Raw genomic sequence first — 23,095 nt, 5'->3', positions numbered from 1 at the left:
TGGTTAGACTGGATGACCTCCAAAGTCCCTACCCCTGTGATTCTAATAAATGTGTCCTGTGTCTATGTTCAATGTTCATGCATAAAACTGTAATGTGAGACATGAAATAAGCTCCTGCCAAATGCTAGCACCAACGAACTGAGAGCAGAGGGCATCTTTTATTATTTATTTGTATCTCTAAAATGTATCCTCCCACTTTCAGTGCCAGTCAGCATTCCCAGGAAAACTGTCCATCAAAGCCAGTGTGTTTCTAGGTCCCTAAGGAGACTCTAGCATTGAGCAGAGGTGCAAGTTCTCCTTAACCTTTCAGCCAGTTCCATGTTTAACTGATTTTACTGAATCAAAAAATTAAGGGTATGTAGGCTTTGTTTATGTACTAGTGTGTTGATTGATTTGACTGAAGACCAGCAGAAAACCACTTTTTATATTGGGCTTTTGGGTGTTCAGGCATATCTGGGCATATCTAAGAGCACTCAGTGGTCTCCTGTTGGCCCGAATCTCCTTTTTTCTGATTGTCCCTCCCCACCTGTCATTAGAGTGCCCGTTATACATGTCAGGTTTTTTTGTTAGTCTCTGGAAAGGCTTTGCCATGTTTTCTTGACCCAAGATGGTTCAGTTTGCAAAGCCACACGTTAACTAAGGTCGCTTCCAGACAACCTGTTTACTGAGCATTCATCCTGATTTGTTTGAGAGTAGGCTAGACAACATTGCTTCAAGAATGTTATCTCACAGTTCCCAGTGCATTTCACCATCACTTTCCTTATCACAAAAAAAGTCAAAATTTGAAACGATGTTTTTAGCGGTGTTTTAGAATATTTTTAACTGTGTTTTAGAATGTTTTTAACTGTTTTAGTATGTTTTTCTTTTTGTTAAATGGTTTTGTTTATGTTTGCCACCATGGGCTCCTTTGGAAGGAAGGGTGGGATATAAATTAAATGATTAAACAAACAAGAATCCCAAATCAATTTTAATTACACATCCTGAATTTGCCAGTACATGACAGAATCCAACCTCAAAACACCGACAGTCTGGAAGTGCCCTAAGATTGTGTGGTCCTGCATTAAGAGGAATTGGACAGGTGTGGTCCCTTGTGAAGTTTACGCCCATGGCATCTGCATAAGAGACTTCCATCGTGGATTTCACCCCAGCTTTTTATTTCAAAAACAACAAAATAATCTTGTAGCACCTTTTAAAGACTAACACTTTGATCGTGACGGAAGTTTTTGTGGACCAGCACCCACTTCATCAGGCGCAACGTACTGTTTTTACCTTCAGTAGGTTTGGACTTAAGGATCCATTGTTGTTTATTTGTATGCCACTTTTCCATAGTAAACCATGTTCAAAGCAGCTCACAACATCAAAGAGCTTGCAAAAGAGAATGTGCTAAGTTACAAGACATAACAAAATTTAAATAGTTGTACAAACCATAGACTCATTAAAACATCTCCTATTAGTAAATATACCATAAAATTAAACAATCTACTGATAATTCATAAGGTCTAACAATAAAAATACAAGAACATCATCCAGAAAACAACAAAAGTAGTATGTCTATCTCCAAAGCTAAATCTTGACCCCATCCTGGTGGTCTCTAACACCTTCAGCAACAGAAGCAGCCTTTGTAGCTAGAGTCAGTCAGGGCCCTGCCCTCCTAGGGCAGACCTGAGAGCAAGCACCAGTTCTTGCAGGACTCGCAGCGAGGTGTCCTTGGGCACCTTCAGCAGCAGCAGTCTTTGTAGGTGGAGTCAGTCAGGGCCCCTGCTTCAGTCTTACATATGAGCCTGAAAATTCAATTTTCTGTTATGTGGACTAAAGAGTTGGAATTTGAAATCTACGGTTGCACTCTCAGTACCAAGGCTGACAGGAACATGCAGAATTTCACAATTCTTTTTACTGTCTTGGGCAGGGATGGTGTGAGACATTTGTGGACTGTCAACAATTACTGAGGCGTAGACGTTGGCCAAATATACCAAAACCAGGAGCAAGCCAGCTGAGTTGTCATGTTATTCAAGTTGGCTTTTGCAGCTGATTCACATGCCAAACTGAGACATGCCCATACGGGTGTCCGTATAGGCATATATCATAGTTTTTGCTTCACAGGAGCGCACTAACTTCATCTCTCAGCTGTTTGGCTTCCTTCTCATTCCATGTCAGTTGCTTGGCACAGGTAATGCTCATAATGAGGATTTGTCCAAAAGCCTTAGCACTGTAGATAGGACAGGAGTCTGGAGGGGATTTGGGGCAGAGAAATGATGGGACGGGAAATGGTTAAACTTTCCCTCCTCTTTGCCCCCCCCCCATTTCTCCAGTCTAAATTACTTTCTTTCAAAGTGACTGTGCTTCATGATTAAAAAAAAAGCCTTGGGCATTATTAAACATATTGGTATGTAGCATATATTTATATAGACCCTAAACCCACCCTGTTTCTGTATGTATCTTGTTGTTGATTAGGTATTGTACCAAATGGGCAGAAAGTTAAGACACTTCCAGGTGATCTGTAGCATTCAGCCTGATTTGTTTATAGGGAGTTTAGACAACACTGGCTCTTTAATGACCATTAATTCTGATTTGTAGGCAGGCAGGTCAAATTAAGTTGCATGAAAAAAAATGTTATCCCACACTTTCCAGTGCCTTTCCCCATCACTTTCTTTATCATAAAAAGTCCAATCTTAGGGGAAGTGGGTTTGTAATGCAAGACCTCCTAATCCACTATAATTGCCCAACCTGAATTCGCTGGTATGTGATTGAATCCCACCCCAAAATAGTGACAGTCTGGAAGTGACTATCTGCACCAGACCATTTATGGGTGTGTGTTTGTGTGTCCATCTCCAAGGGCAATCTCCATTCAGATGATGATGATGATGATTGTTGTTGCTGTTTATTTATTTATTATTTGATTTATATCCCACCCTTCCTCCCAGCAGGAGCCCAGGGTGGCAAACAGAAACGCTAAAAGCACTTTAAAACATCATAAAAACAGACCTTAAAATACATTAAAACAAAACAACGTTAAAAACATTTTAAAAAGCTTTTAAAACATCTTTTAAGAAAGGGTTAAAACATATTATTAAAAAAACACATATTAACAAGCAATTCTAACACAGACGCAGACTGGGATAGGTCTCACCTTAAAAGGCTTGTTGAAAGAGGAAAGTCTTCAAAAGGCGCCTAAAAGATAGCAGAGATGGTGCCTGCCTTATTGTTGTTGTTGATAATAATAATACACAAATTACAAATAATTAAACAAATTATAGTCACAAGAATAGGGTGGGTCCTAAAACTATGCATCTCAAATGTCAAAGGCCAGTGTAAAGAGGTGCTTCAATAAAACAAAAGATGTATGTATGTATGTTTATTTTATATCCCGCCCTTCCTCCCAGTAGGAGCCCAGAGTGCCAAACAAAAGCACCGAAAACTCCTTAAAACATCATAAAAACAGACTTTGAAATATATTTAAACAAAGTATCTTTAAAAACATTTTTTAAAGCTTTAAAAGCATCTTTAAAAAAAAAAGGTGTGAAGGTGCCACATACAAATTTGTATAGATTCAGTTTTTCAGCAAGCTTTAAAAAGTGGATGCAAAGCCATATCAGAGTTTCTTAAGTGAGACATCTGATCTCCAGACGGGGGTACTGAATAAGAGATGGGGACAGGTTGGTGGATACTGCTGCTGCCTAGCTTTCCCACGGCACGTTAAACCTGCCTTTGGCAAGCAGTTGCAACACAGGAAAGGCAGACAAGCCACTTGAGCAGAGTCTGTGTGGGCAGAGAGTACACTGCAGGATGGGTGGAGAAGGAGAGCAGCTCACAGAAACCTAAGGGGGGGGAGTTTGTCAAAATGTAGGAATCTCTAGATTGCACAATCATGAAATAAGAAATGACATACTATACATGGTACCTACAATCCTCATGCAGTATGGTGTAAAGACCGTGCACTGATGGGCAATGGCTGTCCAGGGTTTCAGATATGGAACATTCCCAGTCCTACCTGGAGCCATGTGGCACAATCCTGTGCATGCTTACTCAGAAGTAAATTGCATTCAATGGTGCTTACTCCCTAGTAAGCATGTTTAGAATCATAGCCTTAATAACATCATGAGAGCAAGGCTGTGAACACACTAGCCGCCAGAGCAAAACATTTCCACTAGCCACACCTGGAAAGGGAATGGGTTGATCTGCCAATGAGTTGCGAAATCTCTTTGAAGTTGAATTTTAAAAAAATGTACTCAAGCAGCTCCCACTGGGTTTTACAGTAAAAAGGGGTGGAGTTTGACTAGCATCATATGCCCCCGTTTTCAGAAGAGAAAGGTGGAGACGCACTAAAACCGGCAGAACAGTGAGTGTGTTTCTACCCTAACACTTATTTATTTTTATTTTATTTATTATCATTATTTTTACCCCACCCTTTTTCCAAAACTGGAACTCACGGCAGCTTCCAGATAAAAGCACACATATAATTAAAAACATACAAAAGTCTAGATTAAAATCGAATTAAACAATTTACAGTATTAAAACCATTCATACATACAGTTAAAATAATTCAAGCTCAGTTTAAAATAATACAGTTAGACAATAGCAATGCAGCACCCTTCAAGTCCTGTCCTTAACAGCTTTCAGTTCCAAAGGCTTATTGCAATAAAAAAGTCTTTGCTTGCAGACGGAAGGACTGCAAGGAGGGGGCCATTCATGCTTCCCTAGGAAGGGAGTTCCAAAGCCTCAGGGCAGCCACTGAAAAGGCCCTATCTCGCATCCCCACTAAATGTACTTGTGTAGATGTGGGGATTGAGAGAAGGGCCTCTCCTGAGGATCTCAGGGCCCGGGCAGGCTCATATAGGGAGATACGGTCTGACAGATAGCCTGGACCTAAGCCATGTAGGGCTTTATAGGTCATCACCAGCACTTTTAATTGTGTCCAGAAACAGAGTGGCAACCAGTGGAGCTTTTGTAACAGGGGAGTGGTATGGTCCCTGTAACCAGCCCCAGTTAACATTCTGGCTGCAGCACGTTGCACCAACTGAAGTTTCTGAACACTTGGGGAATACATGGGATAGATTTGAACAGGATAGATTTAATAGTCAAATTGAAGCATGGAGTGTGGGCTAATCTCTACTCATTTTCGACGTGACCGAGCCAACCCAAGTCTCCACTTGGTGGCAAAGTAGTCATATGAATGGTGCAATATAACTTTGTGTGCCATTTTGTGTACCTTGGATGTGGTCCAACTGTGACAGACATACATCCAAATTGCAGTTCGCCACCTCTTCAGAAGGGTTCCAAGAATGGAAAGAGGATGTGATGAGCTGGAGTTTGAAAATGTGTTGAAACCATCACTCATCCAGTTTCTTATATTACATGTCAGCTTGGACTGACTTCTTTCTCTCATGCAGCTGCATTTGGGGGAACCTTCTTCTTGAGGGTGTGTCGAATCAAAGTTATGATGTGGATATTTGTAGCAGCAACCTCACCCAGATTGTTAACTTCAAGGTTAATCTGATTATCCACTGCTTTTTTTAGCTTAGTTTGGCCATCTAGAAGGACAACCAAGCATAGATTAAAAGAACGTTGGACTCAGTGGCCTTTTAGGCCCCATCCAACTCTGCTATTCTATCATTCTATGACAGGTGAGTTCAGATGTCAGTGAGACCTATCAGGATGATAATCTAGAAAACTAGGTATCCAAAGAATTTCAGCTGCAAGCTAATGAGGAAAGCAAAAATAAACAGAAATGGATATTTCATTGAGAAGTGTTTACTCAGGTCTTTTCCCTTTGTACTGGTGAGAATTATGCACTGCATTTTCTGCACAAATTATCCACTGTAAGGAAAAGTGCCTGCTGGTCGCTGTCTGAGGCTGTGAACACATTAGTTGCCAGATCAAAGCGTTTCTATTAGCCGCATGTGGAGGGGGAATAGGTTGATCTGCCGATCAGTTGTGAAATCTCTTTGGAGCTGAATGTTTAAAAAATGCACTCAAGCTGCTCCCATCAGGTTTTACAGTTAAAAGGGGTGGCCCTCGTTTTCAGAAGAGAGAGGTGGGGATGCGCTGGACCCGGTAGGAAAGTGTGTGTGTTTCTATCCTGAGTCAATACTGATTCAGTACTGTATGTATACATCTCCTTATTTAATCCTTTATGGCAGAGGTAGGGAACCCCAGGCCTTGCTTGCCTGGATGGAGGACAGAGTGGGGTGTGCACACATTGAAACCTCTGACTGTTGTCATTCATTGGCGAATGACAACAGTCAGAGGTTTCAATGTGTGCAAGTCACATCCATGGCTCCGCCCACTTTGTCCACCACTGGCATGCGGCCCCAGGAAGGTTGCCCATGAGGGCAATACACTTCTGTGCCTGAAAAAGCTTTCCCACCTCTCTTTAATAAAATTGTCTTTTTACTGTCTCTCCCTGTCTATCTGTCCAATCTTGAATCAATAATGCGATGTAATTTATTGGGTTGGGTGTGGATCTTTTAATGTGGCTATTTCATTCTGTTATATTGCTGATTGTGCATATTCTGCTTGTCTCCCTTCTTCCTCTCTGTTTTACTTTAATATTCGCTTTCTCTACAGCAAAGTGCTACAGAACAGCCCTTTAAGCAGAGGCGGGGCTGATAGCCTTGGAGTATCTCTGCTGATCCTACCTGTTAATCCATGCTGCTCAGCTGAGAACCTTATTAAAGTAAATTATGGATTGTGGTGCTCATTACTAGAAAGAACAGCTCAGAGAGGTATGGTTCCATAGCAAGAACATAAGGCTGGAACCTAGGAAGTCCCCAAGTTCTGTTCCCATCTCTAACACCAATTCTGTCACTAGGGTTCCTCCCCTTGTCATCTTTACAAGGGAAATGACTATAATTAACACAGGGTTGTACTCAGCTAAGTCCTACTCAGAGGAGACTCATTGAAATTAATGAACCTAAGTTAGTCCGGTCCATTAACTTCGAATGGATTTACTCTGAGTAGGACTAACATTGAATACTACCCACAGTGTTTAGAAAGGATGCCTGTACAGTACCCACAAAATAGGCCAGATCCTTCTACAGGTGTAAAACAACTCTTTCCAACAGGATTTGCTCCAGAGAGTATTAGGGTCAGGTATTTGCTGAGGCTCCAGAAACACTTTCTTTTAAACTTGTCAGAGGGCTCTCATGCAAGCATGATTTATAGACCCAGTTTCCTCCACACTGGGGGGGCACTGTGATTGAATTGCCCAAAGGACCCCCTCCCCCCAAATTGTGGAGTCACTGGCTTTACAAAGTAAAAGTAAACGTTTTACATAAGTCTTGCAGTGAAACATGCCTCTTTATTATTTCCTTTTTAAAATGCCGGTCATTTCACTGCTTTTGTAAATGAAGCATGACAATATCAGCAATGACAATAATAGTGAAGTTATGGTCCTTGCTCTGTACTGCTGTTCTGTTGATTTTGTTATTGGTCTTGTGGTTTTATTTTTTATGATTTGAATGATAATTTGTACTTGTGATATTTTTATAACCCACTATGGGACCATTTGGTGCAGGGCAGAGTATAAATATACAGTTTGTTTATTGTAGGAAGTGAAGGTTTGGTAAACAGTTCCCATAATGCTTGCAAACACACACACACACACACAAATGGAGTAAATATTTGATTGGGAAGCTAGAGGCAGGGTAGAATAGGAAAAGCAAACAGCCTTTCTAGAATTAATAAAAGAAAAAGGCATTATCTTGAGGTTTTTATTTCATTATTATAATAATTATTATTATTTTAAAAAGAACTTAACTGGCCTTCATCATACTCCAGGGCAGTGCACAAAAAATACGAACAAAACTATTCACATAACATATGAATACAACTTTTTTAAACATGACACAACAAAAGACAAGTAAAAAATGTAAGATGAAGGAACAGGGAAGGCAGTTCCCAACTAAAATCTCATCTAAAATGCCCGAGTATTATGCTTGCACTAACCCTAATGCAGCTGCAGTAGGAGAATATACCATCCTCTTGATGAGGATCATTAGAATCCATCAGTTCTAGGAAGCCAGAAATAGCCATCAGCTAGAAGCCATCATAGCTAGCCATGGCAAATAAGAGTTTTGGTTGTGTGTAACATAGAAAGTATGTTTCTTGCTTTAGAGAAAATGCAAAACCAAATACCTCATTATCTAGGGTTGCCAGGTTCAGTCCCTGAGACTGATCCTGTATCTTTAGGAGAAGAGAAAGTCAGCTAAGTGCAGGTGTTCTTGCAACTTTCTAATAGGAAAAACCCTTCCCCCTGCACAACTTTTAAAGATACAAAAGACCTCTTGGTTGCTAGGTCACTGACACAATAATAATTTTATAGCTTGAGATGGGTTGCTAACATGCCCTAAAGAAGGATGCAAGGTGTGCCCTAGTGCTGTCCCTAACATTGTGTGTGTTATGTGCCTTCGATTATGACTTATGGTGACCCTATGAATCAGTGACCTCCAATAGCATCTGTTATAAATCACCCTGTTCAGATTTTGTAAGTTCAGGTCTGTGGCTTCCTTTATGGAATCAGTTTCATCATTTTAGCTTCTAGTGACAGTTCTGGTTTAATTTTTTCCAACACTCAATTATTTGTCTTTTTCGCCTCCATGGTATGCACAAAACTCTCCTCCAATACCACATTTCAAATGAGTTGATTTTTCTCTTATCCACTTTTTTCACTGTCCAACTTTCACATCCATACATAGAGATCGGAAATATCATGGTCTGAATGATCCTGACTTTAGTGTTCAGTGATATATCTTTGCATTTGAGGACTTTTTCTAGTTCTCTCATAGCTGCCCTCCCCAGTCCTACCCTTCTTCTGATTTCTTGACTATTGTCTCCATTTTTGTTAATCACTGTGCCAAGGTATTTATAGTCCTTGATAAGTTCAATGTCCTCATTATCAACGTTGAAGTTTCATTAACCTTCTGTTGTCATTACTTTAGTCTTGTTGATGTTCAGCTGTAGTCCTGATTTTGTGCTTTCCTCTTTCACTTTCATCAGCATTCATTTCAGATCATGACTGGTTTATGCTAGTAGTATGATATCGTCTGCATATCTTAAATTATTGATATTTCTCCCTCCAATTTTCACACCTCTTTCATCATTAGGCACAATGAATTGACCTGCCTCAAGAACCAGATTTGGGGAAACATTAAAGGATAACTGTCAGCCACTCATCAGTTATTGTTATATTTCTGCCATCATCTCAATTTTTCTTCCTCAGACACCAAAATACCCTAACTATTTGTATTCTGCACCCTCTGAATTATTGTTGTTGTTGTTGTTGTTGTTTATTTCTACCATGCCTTTTGGCCAAAAGGCCCTCAAGGCGGCTTACAAAAAAAACCCAAATATAAAAATACATCAATATAAAAATACATCAATAAAAACAATACAATTTACAATAGGCAATACATACATAAATAAATGTGGGTAAGAATAAGGATGGGCACAGGAGAAGTCCAAAGGAATGGATCTGAACTGTTTCCTTTATAGGTGCCTTTCCTTTATCCCTTTCTTACCTTGCCTGGCTGCAGCATTAGTATGAGGAGGAATCATTGCAGCCATTTGCCCAGGTTATCCTGAGGCTGGGGGTACCCAAGGGAAGATGCTGTCTTTGTCCGACAAGTGGGGCACGCTGGAACATTTCTGTTGGTAATTATGAACAATGCAGGATAGTTTCCTAATTGTTTCCATTCCTTGGTGCTGTGCTTAAGCAAGAGTGAAGCAGCCCAGTAAAAGGAAAAAGCTAGAAGTTTAATCTAAAGCCTCACTCTGTACCTCCTGTGAACTCCTATTAAATTCACTGAATGGAGAATTCCCTTACTCTGTTTGGTGTTTCTTTCAAAGCTACCAGACAAAAGGCTCTGCAGGCATGCTGGTTACCAAGCTGAAAACAGTGATACTCTTGAGCAACACTGAGGGCTTATTGTCCCTCTTTGCTCTGTGCCTGATTAAATGATCAAAATCTGTTTAAATGATAAAAGTAAACCCAGGCACTTGTGTATCGAAAGCAGACTCCCTGCCCATGGGATGTGCAGCTGGCAGTACTCATAAAGGAAAGGCGGTAGCTTTTGATTCATCTGGGATTGTGTGGTGTGTGGTTAGCAACAGGTCATTGCTCACACTTTGACACCACAATCCACGCTTTGCCTGCCAACACCTGTCAGCCACCATCTGAGTGCAATTGGTAGCAGAAGCTGGACAGACTCAGCCACCTGTTCTGTTGAGGGGGGATAGGATAGATCTACAAGTCAATGACAGAGTAATTTTCACCAGATTTGAAATACTGTATATGGTATGCTCTGGAGATGGGCTATCAAGATTCCTTTTTCTCTATTGCTTTCTGTGCTTACATGAGATCCAGTGTAATATATAATAAAATTAGACTGGTATTTGAATGGGAGGTACCTTGTTGGGAATCCTTACTCACTAGGTTGATGGGGGGGAAGAAGGACCTGTGGCCCTCTAGGTGTTGTTGGATTACAACTCTCATCATCCCTGACTACTATTAGCTAGGGCTTAGGGGAGCTACAGTCCAACAACATCCAGAGGACCACAAGTAGCCCAACCCTGTCCTAGCGGTTGTTGAGGAAGTCACCAGTTGTCATCCTAACCTCCTTCACAAGAGTTTCTTTGAGGACAAAATGGGTTAACTCTGAGCTATTTGGAGGAAGACCAAAATGCCAATGTGTTACTTTGGAATAGATATGCAATACATGAAAACAGCATTGTTTATGAAAGATAGAAATTGTCCACATGTGCAATGTAGAGATTGCAGCTGCTGTCAGTTATATACATGAGTGGACTGCCAGCAGCATGCAACCATTAGGTACATTTTATACTTGTACAAGCCTTTCATAGATGACTGTTGTTAACTTGAATAATGGACTCATGTTTTAAGACCATTATATATTCTATATTTTATAACTTTGTTTAAGTGTGTATATATAAAAATGTCTTTTTTGATATGTATAACATCTTTCTACATAACTGTACTCAAGGTGGTTTACAACCCATAGAAATGGCCAAGCATGAATGTGGCACTAACATGTTTGCAAACACATGCACTCACTAGTTGGAGAGCTGCAATTGGTGGCAACTCTGTTTACATTTAATAGCAAAACCCAGTTTTATTTCTGTTTAATGTGTGAAATGGCCTTTAGATGCTCTACAAAAATAACATATGAAGTGACCCTCAGTTCTATGGAATTCCGTATATCTCAGATCATGAGTCTAAATTCTCTATGTCCAAATAAGCCTGACATTCTAAAAGCTAGTTCATCTGAAATGCTTGCATTCCATATACTTTCAGAAAATCCTGAACATACCTGCATAGTGATCCTCATGGACAAACATAACAAGCAATTTAGACAGCATGATCACTTTGCACGAGCCAAACAAAAGTGGAGCAAGTGTGCAGCTATACAGAAGATATTACAGACATGGCCAGCTTAAATTGTTGTCTTGATAGCTCTCTGATTCAATATTCCAGTTTAAGCAGTGATTCAGGGATTTTTGCATAAACTCATGGAGTTCTGCCTATTACCCTCAAGGAGATGTGATGGGTCTCACAGCCACACCTTTCAAACAATGTTGGCACTTGGTTGCCTTTTATTGCTTACTTGCTTCTATTTCTCTTTTGGCTTAGGTGAAGTGGATGGCATTTATTATGGGGATAATCGCTTTGGTTCAGTGACAGATTCTGGAACAGCAACACTTAAGGCACGTCCAAGAGTCCGGCCTTTATTGACTTTCTTACCTCTTGTGAGTATTTGCTATGTGCTCCAGGTTGGCCTGGGTTTAGCTTACATGTATATGGAATGTAGTTGTGTTATTACTTCTATAGAATGAGACACAATGTAAGGCAGAGGTGGGCAGAAGGTAGGTTGGGATCCACTGGTAGATCTCTGGGTGACTTGCAGTTGATCTTTTGATGGGATACTTTTAGTGGTCCCCCATGAGTTTCAGCCAGTCTGAAAAACAATTAGCATTCAAAACCTTTCACATACTAGGCATATGTTGCTAATATGGAATCTTAAGTTCCAGTGCTGTATGAATTTTTTTTAAAAATCATAATAAATTTATATGTAGGTGGAATTTGATGCCATGGAGACTACATAGAGGGCATAAAAAGAGTTCCAATATGAGGAGGCAGATTTCCTGCATGTGGTTTGGAGGTGGGTCCTGTCTTGGGGCATGAAGTTAATTGTGTGAATGGGAGGGTTCTCTCTTGATTTACCCAACAGCATCAAAGTGAATTTCCATTAAGCCCACAATGAGGGGGTCTTAAACTCCCCTGCTCTACCCTCCTTATATCCTGGATGCTGCTGAGGTCCCTTTACAGCTATTAACATTACAAAAACATTCACATTCATTGCACTTCCACAATTAGCTTAGTCTCTAGTTTTGCCCTTGAAGTATTGGAAAGAACTTGTGATTTGATTGGATATGACATTCCACGAGACACTACAATTGTTCTGCTCATTATCTTGGGAAGACCAGCAGATTGATGAATTTCTTAATAGCAACAAAAAATGTTATCTCCTCTTAAGAAGGGGATCCACCACCGTCTCTTTCAAGGTGGTGAGAATCTCTCTTTCTTGCAGTGAGGCATTAAACACTCCCTGGACCCTCCCAGCAGTACCTGGTAGCTATCTCCACTAAGCCATGGTGGGCAAGGGTCAAGAGAGAAGTAGTTGGCCATATACCTTCAAGCACCTTGCCTACATACTTAAACTGCAATAACTGAAATTGATCGTAAACAATAAGACCAATGGTTCTGTAGACATTCCCTCCAAAACAGTACTAATAGCAGCCTCAAGGTTGGAGTAGAGGCAAGGATTATGCTTTGACACAGACTGGATACAAATGGTCATGTTACCACATCTGCAGTTGCCCTGGCCTGTGGTAAATGTTTTTAGTAAGATGCAGTCAGCCAGCTTACCAAGTGGTCACGTACACCATGGGTAAGTTAGCATTTATTCAATGATTGCTGTATATTCAGTTTTCCTCACCAGGACCCTGATCCAGTAAAATATGCCACTTAATGTTATTCTTCAGGTGGTAGGAGATGGATCCAAAAGGCTGGCATGAATGAGAAATAGGAACTGAAACCACTGTGAATGATGTGGTATCCATACTTTCCCAACTCTCTCACAAGAGAGAGAGAAAAACAAATGAACAGTAGAACAGCAGGAGAACTTCCTGTTGGATGGTGCTCAAGGCAAGAAAAGTTAGATGAGATACGGGGAACATTCTCAGCATAAATTTCAACTGGCTCTCAACTTGGTTGACTGGATTGGCATCCTTCATGCAAATATAATGGAAATCATTCTGGGCCATGTGATTTGTAAGCATGTTGAAGTTATCCTTGTTGGATGTGTCATAGCCTGGTAATCTTTCCTTCAGTGGTGCCTCAAATTAAAGATTAATAGAAGTGATGGGGGATGAAGGAAAAGTGTAGAAGAAGGAAGAAGTGTGGGCGGGAATGCTACAGCTGAAATGGCAAAGTGGTTAAGACTGGAGCCCTATTCAAGTGTTCTTAAGTATGTCTGTGGAAGGGATGTGGGGCCATGCATGCCAGTCCCATCTCCCTTTAACCTTGGCCTTCCCACGTTGAGGGAGAAGGTCTGAAGAGGGATTGTAAGCACATTGCTTAATAGAGTTGACAATTGTCCACAACTCCACAGATACAATTTAAGAATGACTGATAATACTGCAGTTTTAGTAATGATTATGTGTTGCAGAATGTGTCCTGGGTGATTCCTAACGAGTAAGAGTGCAGTTTTCAATAGAATCTGCTACTCTCAGAAGTAATCCTTTATTCAAGTGTAGAATGGAGAAACCTTATAGACTATAATCAGGGCTATGTGAATTCTATGATTCTTTTCCAGAAAAATGCAGAACTTGGCACTGGGTGCAGCATTTAATATCCTAAGAATCGCTGCTTTCACTTAAACAAACACCAATTGCTTAATTTCCATAATATATACAGGCCCTGAAATTTTAGTTCCAGGATGCAGAATTCAAAAAAAAAATTATGTGCAAACTATGCACAGCCTATGTGACTAGTGGGCTCTTCTAGGGCTGTTCCACTGCATTTGCTCTTTTCCATAATACTTCTAGAAACACAGTCCCACTGGCTCATGGGTTTGTATTGTGCTCAGTCTATTCATTTTCGCCGAGCATTAGTGTTAGATTTGCTGCTTCTGGAACAACAAGTATGGAAACAGCATGCTTTAACTCAGACATATATTTAAGATAAATTAAGCATAAATGACATGTGATACTAAGATCGGTATGTGTGAGTTGGCTGCTGGAGGGAGCAAGCCAGCAAATAGGTTTTCCTAGTGAAAATTTACAATTTCTCTCTCACACAAGTGTGTCTGCCTTCCATCTTCAGAGCCAGTATGTTGTAGTGGTTACAGTGTCGGACTGGGACCTGCTTGGCCATGATGCTCGCTGGGTGACCTTGGGCCAGTCATTGTCTCTCAGCCTAGCCTACCTCACAGGGTTGTTGCGAGTATAAAATCAGGGAGAACCATGTTTGTATACCATCTTGAGCTCCTTGGAGGAAAAGTGGGACATGCATTTAATAATAAAATAAAGAAAACCCCAGTAAATACTCTAAATAGTTTCATTTCATCCAACTCACCCACCAAATAGGGTTAGTGAATGCTGGAGACCCTGCCCATCATTTTAAAAGTCCAAAGACAGCAAAAGAGCACACAGTTGGAAAGTCTCCTGCCCTTCTGCTTAAGCAATCTCTTCTCCCCACCCTTCTCTCCAGTTCTGCTGACTACAGCAAGTATAAGAGAAGAGGTTGGGAAAGCACCACTTCTGCCTACTACCTTGCAAACACCAAGCTTTCAAACTGACTGGCAAATAGCATGTTTGTAAAAAGGAAGTCTCTGTGTACGTGGGTTTGCAGTAACAGACAGAAGGCCAAGATAGATTATAAAATCTGGTGGTGTGTGTCAGCGCATTTATAAACTGCTTCACAGCCGGAAGCTATCAAAGTGGTGTACAGTAAAAAAATAAATAAAAATGGGACAAAATATACAATCGTAGAATAGTGGAGTTGGAACAGGCCTGTAAGTCCATCAAGTCCAAGCCCCTGTTCGATGCAGGAATCCAATCTGAATGCAGGAATCCAAGTTAATCAAAGATCTGTATCTAAACACAAGATGAAACTCAAAGATATAGACTCAAAAATAAAACAGTAAAAATAATTTCTAAAATTTGTTCAGTTAATATTCCATAAATTACTATGTCATGCTTCATGGAAAACTTAAACAAAAACATCTTCGGTAGCCACCTAAATATCAAGGTGCTAGATGCATATCTAATTCCAGCTGGTAGCTGATTCTAGAGAAGATTCCAGAGAATTTAGCAAAGTTCAATTCTGAAATCAGGGTGACCTCACATGCAGTTTTGAAATTCTTTTGTCCTTTGCCGTGCTTGTCTTCATGGAGACAGCCACAGGTACTAGACAGAATTCAATACATGTTTTTAATAATGTGATTTACTGGTGTCATCTTTAGAGGTGTGCTGTTAAAAATATCCTTGATAAACTGCATCACACATGTGCCTCTTTGAGTGGTAGGAGCACCATTCTCTGGAACTATTATCCAGAACTGTTCTTATCCAGTGAATCTTGGTGAGAAACAATCTGTAAGGGCTGGTGAGTTGTCAAATTCATGCCCATCACTTGATGACTGCAACATGTGTGAATGATCCTACACAGATCAAACATCCCCAATTGCACTTCCACAACACCTCATCCACAATGCTTTTCTGTGAAGTCAGTTCACACATGTGAAGACTGGATTCCTTGAATGCTCACTTCCAGTTACCAGTGCCTACCAGACAGACATGCTTTTAGGTAAATTCCATTCCTTCTTGTATTTCCTTAACAGAATTGTCCATTGAATAACTACTTAAACCAGGAAGTCATGCTGACTAGAGAAGGGTCATGGAAGGGTATTGTACAGCTAGCATCAAGGCATCATTAAGAGGGAGGGAATGGCATGACTCAGGTGTCATTTAGGAAATAATTCAGATGGAGCCATAGTGGTAGCTCTGAGGATGCCTCCCATAATGTTGCTGAATGAAATGGAAAGAATTCTTACATTTTAGGGTGAATTCATGCATGCATTTCAGTAGGAGACTGCCCGTACATTATACTATTATGGAGAGAAACCACAACTGTTTCCCTTACGAGTGTTGTCTTGAGATAGATCCATGTGACAGGACTAGGGATGAGGAAGAAATTAGATTCAGTTTTCATTTAAAGCCGATCTATCAAATTTGCACTTTCTGAAACAACACGAGAACTGAAACACAGCCATCCTCAAAACTTGCACTTATCTGAATATTGTGATGCAGTTCTCCAACCAACCAATGTTTACAAAAATGCATGTATTAGAGTAAAATGTGTATTAAAATGAATATATTAATGAAAATAACATACAAAACTGCATTATTTGGGGAGAATTTGCTTGCAAAAATATGTACAATAGTCAAAACTGCATACAAAAATGTGTTTATTGGGAGAAATTGGCACTAAAATGCTGAAGAATTTTCATAAGAATTTTATAAAATTGCAAATTGTTGGAGAAACCTGGAGAATGGAATTTGAGATTGAGAAAATGAGAAATTGAGAGAACTGAAATCGACAGATTCTTCCATCTCTCACCAGGACTTGTGCCTTGACTACAGACTCCACATGAGTTAGTAAGGCCAAAGAGATAAAGGAATGATATGATTTCTGGCTAGAGGACCAAACAGCTATGCTGAATCACTGTATAAACTCCTGGATTTGACGTTTGTTTTTTGAAAAGTCCTTAAGCTCTAACTTCATTCACATAATTCCTCTCCACCTTCCCACACTCTGTATATAGCAAGCTGTGTGGGCAGATTCAGGGTTAAACAAAGCAGGGGAAACAAAGCATGAGCCATTTGCTCTTGTTGTTTTGGGGCTTCTCATGGAACCCTGAAAAGGTAGTATGTATGTCTTCCCAATAGTGAAATCTGCATGCAAACACATGTAACAAAACACCAACTTTCTCCCCTCCTTTTTTGTATTTTGTTTGTTTTATGAAAAGCAGGCTGGGGAGGACCATGTTTTGACTAGAGGAGTGGCAGAGGGAGGGAGTGCTAATTAGCCTAGGGGATGGCAACCTTCTTGGACTAGTGGACACACTTCAAATTTTGAGAGAGTGCTGTGGGCACCAGTCACAACATGGCTGTCAAGGGGGTGTGGCATAACATGGTTGCTGGGGGGGTATGGAACAACACAAATTACAGCTACTACAGTCGTGACACTTTTCCCATAATTGTATTTCCATACTATAAAAGGCCTAATCTGTTGAATTTCTGCCTGCCATACAGCTGTAAAGGCACAAGAACCCGGTTTTTCCCCAGTGCCAACTCGGAACCAAAGTCTAGGCTACCATCCTGGGAGTAAGCCCCATTAAGCACAAAGAGACTTTTTTCTGAGAAGACATGCATACGATTGTACTGTGAGTTAACTAGATGGTGAATTCTTAATGAGTATCTACTCTTTAGGTCCTGCAGACATGCCTAATTTGCAAAGTTTTCACATTTCCTTTTGTGGGAACGGAGAATTCTTTAACATCCATCCACACTTATTTTCTGCAAATACTACTGCACAATAACTTCTAGGGACTACCTGATCTCAGATGAACCCATCGCAGGAAATATCCATCCTGGTTGCTGAGGGGCAAGCTATGGACATTCCAGGGACTGGAAAATAAGACAGAAGTAGGAAAAGTGCACTTAAAGAGAGGGAGAAACAGCAGCTCTTTAGGACCTCAAGGATTCTTATTGCCTGATTCCCAAGAAGGAACTCATGTATCAATCACAGCTCTAACTTCACTCGTAGATTAAAAACACAGGCGGGCAGGAGCAGTCAGGCTGGCTCATCTGCCAGAAATCGCTTAGAAGGGTACCTTCACATTTTGCTTCATAACATTATTTCGTGGAGGGTTAGAGACTTTTTTTTAAAAAAAATGAAAGCTCTGAGTCTGGGGCCCCTGCCCTGAGATGCCAATGAAGACCTTCATGGGTGCTATTGTACCTGTGGGTGCCACATTGGCAACCTCTGGCCTAGCCCTTTCTTTGCTGTCCATTTTTCAACCCAAGAGCTCCCTGCCATCTATCTTCCCCCCCACCTCTTTGCAGGGCTCCAGATATGTTTGCATTCAGAGTCCAGACAGCAAAGCAACTTGGGGCAGGACTTTGAACAGGAAAATGACTGGTAGGAAACAGCGAATCTAGCTACTGCTTTACTCAGTGCATTGTTTCCCTAGGCTGCTTCTCCTTTTTAAAATTTGTTGCGGCTTCATTACATGTATTTTAAGATAGCATGTAGTTTGTCTCTGAAGCTCATTTATCTCACTGTGGGGAAGATGTGGAAGTCTTCTCTTTCAGTATCACATAGGAAGTGTGAAAAGTTTCATTTTTGTCTCCTTATGCTCAGCACATAATCTTGCCCAAATAACCAGTGCACTGAGGTACGATCTTGGAGATCTCGTAATCTGTATTATTTGGAGTACTTTATTGTGGATTATACAATTGTCTCAGCTTTTGTTTACTCAGTGGCCTTGGCTTGCATAATTTGTATTTGTAAACTGTATGCTCCTACATTTTTGTATATGTTTATTTCAATAATCACCTTTATTTTTGTTCATTGAGTTATGACGGTCTCTTTGCTACCTTAAAGATCAACTTTTTTTCAGAGTAAGTTGAGCAAACTGACCTACACAATGGAATTGGGGTGTCTGTTAAAGGATAGCACCTTTTGCCCAAGTTTTAAGAGTTTTTGATAATGTTCTTCAAGTAAACACTGCACAGAAGGGGTTGGGGGAGGCACTTTCTAGATCAGCCTTTCCCAACCAGTGTGCCTCCAGATGTTGTTGGACCACAACTCCCATCTTCCTGACCATTGGCAATGCTGGCTGAGGCTGATGGGAGTTGTGGTGCAACAACATCTGGAGGCACACTGGTTGGGAAATGCTGTTCTTGATGGTGCTGGCCAAAAGTGTTCTATACAGGTTTCTTGGGCCCCCATCTGAACAGAGGAAACAACTGCAGCATGTATTCCTCCCATGGTGCTCTGGTGCCATGAGAAGTCCAAGGTCTCATGAGAAGAATCAGCAACACAGCTACTTCCCACATCAGCATCACTTTATCGTGAACTTGGTCAGCCTTGGTATGGAAGAAATGACATTGTGGTTTGGGGCTTTTAACATACCTGAGTAATACAGGAATGATGAGAAATGCTCCATCAGCTCCCATGCTGCTGAGGTAGCAAAAGCATCTCTTAGTGTGATTGCTTTAAGGCAAATGCTTCCTGGATACCATACTCTGCCAGTGTGTGAAATAGATGCCAAGTTCAGTACAGGGTGTGGCAAGGAAGTTTTAGTTTTACAGGGGGCATTTTCAAAGCAAAGGCATATGAATGGGCTTCCATCCAATGTTGGGTGTACACAGTTCTCAAGCCATTTCAAATATTGACTCATACCTACACCCATGGCAGCTGGTCAAACCCTCATTCCTTTCTGATGCAGAATTGCATGGGGGATAATGCCTGTCTAAGGGAAAGGCTCACAGGTCAAGAATTTCAGATATATATATCTTTCCACAAAAAAGAAATGAGGGGAGGTAGTTATATTAACCATCCAGAAGGAGAGGACCATATAACATGGCAGTGTCATGGGAAGTTACCTTATACTGAATAGGTCATTGGTTCATCTAGCTCAGTATTGCCTACAATGACTAGCAGGAGTTCTCCAGAATTTCTGGCAGGGGACCCAGCCCCTTATGAGTGATGCAAGAGATTGAACCTGAGTCTGCATGCAAAGCATGTGCTCTACCACCTAGATAATGTGGTTCTTCCCTTCGGGTAGTGATGATCTAATAGAAGCAACCCAAATATTGTTTGGACCAACACTGTTTTGAAGGACACCAGTGAAGCAATGTGTGATCTAAGATTTTTGCACTAGCGTCCTCTGCAACACTGTAAAGGATCCTGGGTGCACATCTCAGATGGCATGCCATGGACAGATGGAGCAGCAAAATGCCCTTAGTGCAATCTTGTGGCTTGTTTTGTTTATTTCTGTGTCATTTTCCTTTTTTAAAAAAAATGTTTAAAGCAGCTATGAAAAAAATACAGATGTAATATAAAACATAATTCAGCATTAACATTTGTACACATACATCCCCTCAACAATGGCATCAGTAGGACAATACATCTAGTTCAAAAGACATCCCTGAAGCCAATGGAATAAATATGTTTTCACTGCCCACCAAAATGGTGAACAGAGATGGAGCCAGACAAGCTTTCTTCAGAAGTGTGGAATTTCACAATCTTGGCACCATGACAGAAAAGGCCTGTCTCTTGTACACACCCACCATACTTCCAAGGGAGAATGGAATGCAGGGAATACCTCTGATGATGCATATGGGACAATGAGGGTCTTATTGTGTTATCCTGGTCCTCCTAGGCCTTACTCTGCCTAACAACCATGACAGAACTTTTCAATACTGCAGTGAAGACTTGCCCCACAAAGGATGATTGATGTGTTGGATGTCTCGTAACTTGCATTCCCCAAGCTTGAAAAGCTGGTTTTAAGCCTCCCTAAATGGTGAAAGTGACTCTTTATGAGTCAAATAAATGTAAGGAAAAGGCTGCTCTTGCTGCTACTGCTGCCCCTTTGTTCCATAGCAACAACATTTGCATTCTACAAAACACAAAAGTGACAAAGGGCTTACAAGACATATCCATAAGGAAATGACAGAGTGATAAGGGGTGTGTATGCATTTCCCAGTGGTATTTAGAGAGCTGCTCAGTACAGATGCCCACAATTTTCAGTTGAACTACCTAAAATCTAAATATTTTTAAATTTGCATTTCATGATGATTGCTTGCTTTGTTCATGTTTTTCTTTCTTTTGGCCCAGCCAAACTGCCACTATTTTCAGTTGGGATACAGTCACATCCTGGCAAATTCAGGTTGTGCAATTAACGCTGATTTGGAGCTCTTGCACATCTAACTGTCTTCTCCCCAGTAATGGACTTTTTGAGATAAGAAAAGTGATGGGGAAACACACTGGAAAGTGTGGAATAACAATTGCTTGATGTAACATTGTATAATGTCCCTGCAAACTAATTGGAATGAATACTCCATGAACAGCTGACATTGTCTGAGCTCCCCACAAAACATGTGCAAACAGAACAGGATGAATGTTTGATAAACAGATTGTCTGGAACCAACCTTTTGACATAGAGAAATGTGTTGGTGGTGGGGCTAGAAGTGAAGATGGAGCAACAGGTTTGTAGGATTGTAGGGATAAGGACTGAGGCCATTCAGAATTGCTGGCACCATCTTGTTGAAGCTACATGGGTCCGGGTTTGGTCAGGGCATAGATAGGAGACCTATGCACGCTATTTTGAATTTCATCATGGAAGAAAGGCAGGAGATAAATAAAACAAAGAAAAACATTCTTAATAAGCAGGGAACATCCTTCCTTGGTACAGTCAGCAGTATTTTAATATAGACAAGTTTAACTGTTCCCATTGCAAAATAAAATCCCATCCTACAAACAAAGCTAAACCTTGGCCTTGAAGACCAGGTTAAATATTAGCAGAATCTCTGAAGGTTAGCTTAAGAATTCTAAATATTTGAGTGTTGAAAGGTGCTTATGTGCAACACCTGGAATTGTGAGATCAAGGGTTATATTTCACAGTATCATCAACAACATTTTGGATGTGCTCGCAGGTTATTTTTAGCAACCTTTTATTTATTATACTGTTGCCAACTTGTGCTTTGTATAATGATTTTCCTGTACTTTGGAGTGACAGGAAATGTATCATTGTGTAAGAATACGCCTACTTAATTCCTGGGTTGCTTGGGGATTTTTTTAAAAAAAGAATAACCCAAGGAATACTTCAGGGTCTTACAGCATCTTCAAGACTATAGATATATTGTAACCTAAACATTAATGGGCCAGAGGCTACTTTGTCAGGTGCATGAGGTGGTCTATACTTGTTGGTCTCTATGGTAGAGGCATTGTGATGTTCTAGAATAAAAGTCAGTTCTTTGAAATAATGCACATCTGACATCTATGGTTAATGTTTCTAGATCTCATGGTTGCCAAAAATGGAAACATGATTGAACTGCATGCCCAAAGCAACATTTCCCAAATACAAGCATATATTTACAACAAAAACACATCTAGCTGACAAAAGGTCCTAGCGTAACTATAGATAACAAAGAAGAGATTAAAGTTTGGGCTTCCGCAGGAATGTTTCCAGGGGGTGAGTACATGGAGTCAATACTACAAATAATGTTATAACTAGCATCAGAAAACAGGTGTGTTCACCCAGGCTGCATCTACACCGCAGCTTCTCTATTCATTTTCATATTAACGCTGAAGTTAAGGAAGAGATATTTGAACTGATAAGGTACCAAGCAGAGCAGAGGGCCGGCTGGTACTATGCCCCTTGATTTGGATGGTGCCACACTCACCATGTTGAACCTGCAAGACTCAGTCCTGTTAATCCTGTTAACCTGTCCTTAAAAATGTATATAGCATGGACCCAAGCTGGTTAAACCTGCACCAAGTTGACTTCAGGCTTCTGATTTAAGTAGGTTTAAGTAGGTTAAAGTTTCAGATGCATGCATAGCGAAATAGTAGGCTACAGTAAAAGATAATCAATATTGTCAAACTAATCCTTATACCTAATATACTGTAGGCCCTAAAATGAGCTTCAGTAATGTGTCAGGAAGATGATTACTTTGTGGGTTGCGTGGGCAGCATGCAGGCGGGGCCATATCCCATCATAAGGGAGTTGTTGGGTACCTGCTCTTGGAGGAAACAAAAGCTTAGAACTTGCCAGAAGGGGAGGCGTAAATTGAAAAGAACCCCCTCTTCAATAATTGTCAGGCAAGAGACAAAACACCACTGGGATGCGGTTACAATCAAGGTGCCATGTCCCTTTCCTGGAGCTAGAGAACTTTAGAAGCACAGCTCTGTCTTCTGAACTAGCCCCAGTATGTCCACGTTTTACTCATT

General features: G+C 40.7%; 1 protein-coding gene across 1 annotated transcript in view; it reads left to right on the top strand.

Moving 5' to 3' along the window:
- Positions 1-23,095, top strand: part of C6H6orf132 (chromosome 6 C6orf132 homolog) — a 41,289-nt gene that overhangs the window by 4,705 nt on the left and 13,489 nt on the right. Inside the window, exon 2 of the mRNA XM_061632032.1 lies at positions 11,645-11,760. Coding sequence (XP_061488016.1) covers positions 11,645-11,760 — 116 coding nt within the window. The remainder of the gene's footprint in view (positions 1-11,644; positions 11,761-23,095) is intronic.

This window comes from Rhineura floridana, chromosome 6, assembly GCF_030035675.1.
Source record: "Rhineura floridana isolate rRhiFlo1 chromosome 6, rRhiFlo1.hap2, whole genome shotgun sequence".
Lineage (NCBI taxonomy): Eukaryota > Metazoa > Chordata > Lepidosauria > Squamata > Rhineuridae > Rhineura > Rhineura floridana.
Note: the sequence above shows the minus strand (reverse complement) of the source record. Positions and strands in the feature narration are given on the sequence as shown.